This window comes from Clarias gariepinus, chromosome 15, assembly GCF_024256425.1.
Source record: "Clarias gariepinus isolate MV-2021 ecotype Netherlands chromosome 15, CGAR_prim_01v2, whole genome shotgun sequence".
Taxonomy (NCBI): Eukaryota; Metazoa; Chordata; class Actinopteri; order Siluriformes; family Clariidae; genus Clarias; species Clarias gariepinus.
In genome coordinates this window covers 4,361,825-4,367,824 of record NC_071114.1, presented here as the reverse complement: position 1 = coordinate 4,367,824, position 6,000 = coordinate 4,361,825, and the positions used below count along the sequence as shown (strand labels likewise).

The 6,000-nt window shown below is 31.1% G+C and overlaps 1 protein-coding gene across 2 annotated transcripts in view; it reads left to right on the top strand.

The window, feature by feature from the left end:
• Nucleotides 1-3,423: 3,423 nt before the first annotated feature.
• The window catches only part of ccdc50a (coiled-coil domain containing 50a), a 28,519-nt gene continuing 25,942 nt past the window's right edge, over nt 3,424-6,000 (top strand). Inside the window, exon 1 of one of the 2 annotated variants that reach the window (XM_053512493.1) lies at nt 3,424-3,625. In XM_053512493.1, the coding sequence (XP_053368468.1) occupies nt 3,577-3,625 (49 nt within the window). In that variant the 5' untranslated portion in view covers nt 3,424-3,576. The remainder of the gene's footprint in view (nt 3,626-6,000) is intronic. The other variant, XM_053512494.1, reaches the window with a different exon arrangement.

Genomic DNA, 6,000 nt, shown 5'->3' with positions numbered 1-6,000 from the left:
AAATATCAAGTGTCATTTTATTTTTATTTTTTTAAGACTATCTGTTTCTATACTACTGCACACTAAAGAATTGGCTGGTCGGCCACCATTGGTACCATGTTCTGTAGTTAAGTTGGTTAACATACTAAGATCCTGTTCACTGTATGTAAATATTAGAAAATGAAAAGTAAAATTCTAATTTATATTCATCATTTGATATCAAATACAAATGTCTTCAGTGCAAAGCAGAAACACAAGAATTGGCTTTGGTTTTCAAATAATCTGTAAAGAACTGCATCTCAAAATACACTATCCCTACAAATACTTCAACACTAGTGTTCTTGTAACAAGAATTCAGTGCCAGTCTCAGCATGTTCAGAGGTACAGTGATACAAAACACTAACACATTTTAACAGGATGATAATGGATTAATAAAGATCAACCATTTAACATAAATCTATGAAGTAGTAAATTATTATTTCCTTTTTAGTTTAGTTTTGTTATAATTTTTTATTGCGTTTCATTAGTGTACACTAAGTAAATTGTCTTGTTATAAAAAAAAGACTTTATCAAAATGTAAAAAAAAATAATAATACAGATGTAAATAAAAAAAAAAACAAATTCAGAAATGAGGTTTTCTCATGCCTTAATTGTTATTTAATATAGTATTTAAGACTGATATCCACTCACTCATCGTCTATATCACTTTGTTCTGTAAACAAGGTCATGCAGCCTATCCCAGGAGACCCCAATTAGCCTAATCTGCACGTCTTTGGACTGTGGGAGAAAACCGGAGAAAACACACCAAGTACAGGGAGAATATACGAACTCCGTGGACGCAGACCCGAGGCAGGAATCGAATCCAGGACCTAGGGGTGCAAGGCGACAGGGTTACCCACTAAACCACCGTGCCGCCAACTGCTATCCAATTCCATACATTTTTGGTTTAAAAGTTAACTGTAATTTTCTAATTCTCTTTGCAAGCATTTTTAGTTTAAATAAAATCACACTTTAGCTCAAGACTGGCACTGTGATTAAAAGAGTTTTGGAAATTGTGTTTAATGAGGCAGCGAAAGGAAACAATGGCAAATGATCATTCCTTTTATTTTCAGTAGGACAAACTTAAGTTTCAGACTCAAGAGCTGTGACTTTATGCTTCTACATTCATCAACAGACATTTACAACATGAATAAGCCAGTTACAAATGAGTTTTATTAATCATGCAACAGGGTAACTTTTAATTGTATTATACTGACAGATTAATTAGCCAAATAAACATTAAAATATTTTAAGGGTTTGATTCCTGCCTTGGGGAGTGTGGAGTTTGCATGTTCTTCCAGTCCTTGGTGGGTCTCCTCCCATAGTACAAAGACAGGCTAATTGGGAGTTAGCAATTATAAAGATTTAATTTTTTATAAAATATTTATTTCACTTCTCCTTCTTAAAAAGAAAAAGATGAGAACAGTCTTATTTAAATTAAGTATTTTATTCTTTTGAGATTTAAAAGGATATTGACACTGCACTTTTTGTAACTCTGCTCTTAAAACCATTGCGCATTTATTTTGGATGTTATATATACATGATTATACAGAAAAATGTGGGTCAGATATTCTTGTTTTAATTCAAAGGTTGTTTGCTATTTTTTTTTTCTTTTAAAGATGTTATTTTTTTATTAGTTTATTTATTTATTCTCTTAACAAGAGGGAGGTGGATAAATATTTTATAATACATTTATTTGTTAAAATTCATAATTTATTACTTATAAATCCTCTTTCTTGTATTAAAAAATAAAGTTATGAGATATTTAGAAAGTATCAAGTTTTCAAAAAATCCCAAAACTATTAGAATTTGATATTTATTTGAGTCATATGAAATACATTTTTAGTTCCTACTTCTGATACTCCTTTACAGTTTTCTATTAATCTTTTCCCAAGGTGTGTGGCTATGTTGTTTGAATTGGGTTTTGCTTGGTTTCAACCAAAACACACTATTTGTGCTGATTTTTTTTTTTCTGTTAGGTTATGCATATAAAAAGTGTGTACCAATAAAGCTACTACTAAAGTTTATGCAACATGGAATTCAAGGTTACTAACTTCAGGAGGTTTGGAGAGATGATTTTATATGTGCCCAAAATGGCCATTTTTTTTGTGTTATACTGTTTCGCTTTAAACAATAGTAATTAAAAATGCAAATGATTCATATTTTTTTTTATTTAATACTAAAACTGGTGTAAGCTTTTAGAAGAATATGTAAAAATAGTAAAAATAGTTGCTTTAATGAAAGCATTTTATGCAACATTATGGATCTTTTCCAAATATAATCTAATAACTCCACATATATTTACAAATAAATTACTAAAAAAAAATTTTTTTAAATGCCCCGAATAAAACACACCCTTTTTGTTTTCATAAACTATAGAAAACTCTAGTTTATTCAGTTAAAATAGCTTTTTGTAATCTGCCCAATAATTATTGTTAACATATATACAATTAAAATTCCAGGGCTACCTCAGTGCTCTGCATGAAAGATGGTTTATGTATAAGCTTAAAAAGCAAAAAATCTTCAGTGACCATAACCATGTCTAATTCATGTCACAATATCTTAATGGTTTTGCATTTTTAAATAATTTCATCTAAAAAACAATTAAGATCATAGAACGATTTGAGTTTAAAAACGTTAGAGACAATACATAAAAGGGCATGAAATTGTATTTAGCAATTGCATTTAATTTTGTCTGATAAAATATATGTAAGCATATTTACAAAAAAATAAATAAAACATGGATCAGGAGATAAAAAGCATTAATTGTTAGAAATAAATCTGTTATACTGTATAATCCTAATTTACTTTTTTACCCAGGTGAGAGACTTTTTTTTATTATTATTATTCATTTTGCTTAAAACAATAATATACAAACCAAACAACCATACAATCCAAACATGACGAGGAAGGAAACAGGGAGCAGAAGAAGACAAAAAAAAAAAAAAAATACACACACACACACACACAGACACACTTTAATAAATATTGGATTTTAACAGCTTGGAGTTTTTTTTTTACTTGATAATTTCTAAATATGTTATGAGGTTAATTTTGATAGAAAAACCAAAGATGGGTGTACTAATATAAAAAAAAACAACAACATTAATTTATAAATAAAACTATAAATGATAAAGATTAAATTTATTATAGAATATTTATCCGTCTCCTTCTTGTAGTAAAAATACTTTATAAGTATCTCATAATTTAGCATCGCATCATTTCATTTGGAATTTTTAACGTTAGACACTTTTAGCCTGACTACCATGTTTGTTTTTTAGTAGGAATAATAATAATAAATAAATAAATAATAAATCATCGTGGATCATTCCGCAGCGACTGTCGCAAATTCGTTGCCGTAAAACGTGTCTGAAATGCGGCCTTGTCGTGAAGTAGAGGGAGGGGCTCGCGAGATAGAGAGAGAGCGAGAGAGAGGGAAAGCGAGTGAGTGAGTGAGAGAGAGAGAGGTTACAGAAACCAAAAACAGAAACCTGCGTTACAAAAAAAAAAAAAAAAAAAAATCACTGGAAACGTTCTTCCCTGAAGCTGAATCCCGTCATGGAGGATCAGAGTATCGATGATAAACGGCTCCCGGGCGTCAGAGAGGGTAAGTGTGATGCGGAGATAAACTGCTGACTTTATCTGACATGTTTGTGAGATTCTGTTTGTTATTAAAATAAAGCACGCTAACATAAAGCTTCTAGAAACATCCTCGGGTTTCCTGTACAGACTTTACTGATGTCAAAAACAGCGGCAGCGGCAGCAGGGCTTTACCCAGTCCTGACACGCAGCTGCAGAGATTAGGGCTCAGAGGCATGAATTAAAGCTTGATATCACTTACACACACACACACACACACCGGCAATGCTGTAGTCTTCCTGGTATATACAGTACACCAGTATCCATGATGTCGCATTGGTTCAGTCTCTCTCTCTCTCTCTCTCTCTCACACACACACACTGTATTATTTTCCCAATAGATCTGTTTTTTATCAAGATTAACTATAGCCTTAAACACCAAGCAGGCGACATCTCAGAGCTGTGTCAGCATTTTAGTTTCTTAATAGCTTAAATTAAACTTTTATTATAACAAGTAATCTTCAGGTGATGTAGATATTAATCTCATTAATCAATCAATCAATCTGAAGTTAATAAATTGTGTATTAACCATGTTATATATATTACACTGTGTATGTATAGTATATATATTTTGATAATGGCTATAAAAATATAGCATCTCTTGATTTTTTTTTAAATGCAAAAATATAATATAGTTTTGGAAATTGGTAATTTTGGTAATATTTTTGGGAGGCTGGAATGGATTATTTGCATTCACAATATTCTTTTATGGAAACCAGTGAATTTTTATTTTCTTTTTCTTTTTTTTTTTGTTGTTGTAATTTTTAGGGGAAGTAATAGTAAATTCCATCCACGCCAAAATATTACCAATATGACCACTTTCCAACATTATTCATCATATTTTTGCATATAAAAACATTTAGAAAATTATCCCCACTTAACCTTGAATTTATGATTCCTCTCGACACTGGCTGCTTTAAAAAACAAACTGAAAGCGGCTCCGTTTTCTTCCTGTTATTGTTCCTGAAAACATTCCTCGGGACCCATGGTGCCATGTCTTCACTAAATCTTGCACAAAATGCCAAAAAAAAAAAAAAACCACACACAAAAAGGTAAACTTGCTTTGCTTGGCTTAACCACTGACACAGACAAGTTTTGAATGTACTTCCCGGATATACTTGGACTTGGCCGGTGTTCAGTTAATGAAAATGCTTTGCATACTGAGATGAATTTCTTGAAAGATTTTGTTCTTAAAGCGAAAAAGAAGCGAGGCATTTGTTTGCTGAGGTACTACTATAGTATAGATTAATCTTTTCTGTGAACAAATTTTTAGTTTCCATTCACCCATCTAGGAACTTCTGTAGTCTAAAGAGAGCATGGAGGTCAATGATGATTATTATTGTATTTATTTCCATTTTACAACAGTGGCAGAATTTCCTGTCGAAATTCACAAGCACATTCACACACTACAGGACAATGTAAGAACACCAATCAGAGTAATCTGCATGTCTTTGGACTGTGGGAAGAAACCAGAGTACCCCAAGCACGCGGAGAACATGTAAACTCCGCATAGACAGACAGACGCCGAGATGGGTATCGAACCCAGATCCTGGAGGTGCAAATTCTAACCATTGAACCACCATTTTTAGTTCAGTTTTAGTTTTTTTATTCAAGAAAACATTTAAAAACTAAATTTACATGTTGTACAATAAACAGATTGTCTAAATCTGAGTAAAAAAATGTATAACATGAAATTTTACCCAAAATTAAAAATAAAAAAAGAAAGATGATAACACTCTAAAATGTAATGTATTGTTGATCTAAAATGTTAAAGTAATGAAGGAATCACTAGGGATCACCTGATACAATATTATAACGATACCTTCTGTAGGTTCTGATTCAATTCCTAAGGCGATTTTATGAATATCCTAATTCTATTTTCCCTCAGATTTTGTTGCAATTTTAAACAAAGTTAGCAAATAATTGGCTTCTACTACACAGGATGCTGTACTGTGTAAAATTTCAAATGTGTGAAATGTGTGACTTATACAAACATATATTAATTCGAAATTAATTTAAAAAATACATTTTGCAGTCAGTTTGGCGATACATAAATCATCACACGAAATCTGTGATATGGAAATTATGTTTTTTGTTCTTTTTCAGTATGTCTATAATATTCTTGACATAAATAAATAAATAAAGCAAATAATTAAATATAAATAAAGCAAATATCTTGTGCATCATGCGGCTGATACTGAAATGCAATCTTTAAGATAATGTGTTCTGTGTATGTTTGTGTGTTTGTTTATAGATTTTGCAATAATAAAATATTGAAATACAGTACCAGTCAAAAGTTTGCACATAAAAGTTTCGATTTATTTTTGTGCATTCTAGAACAATA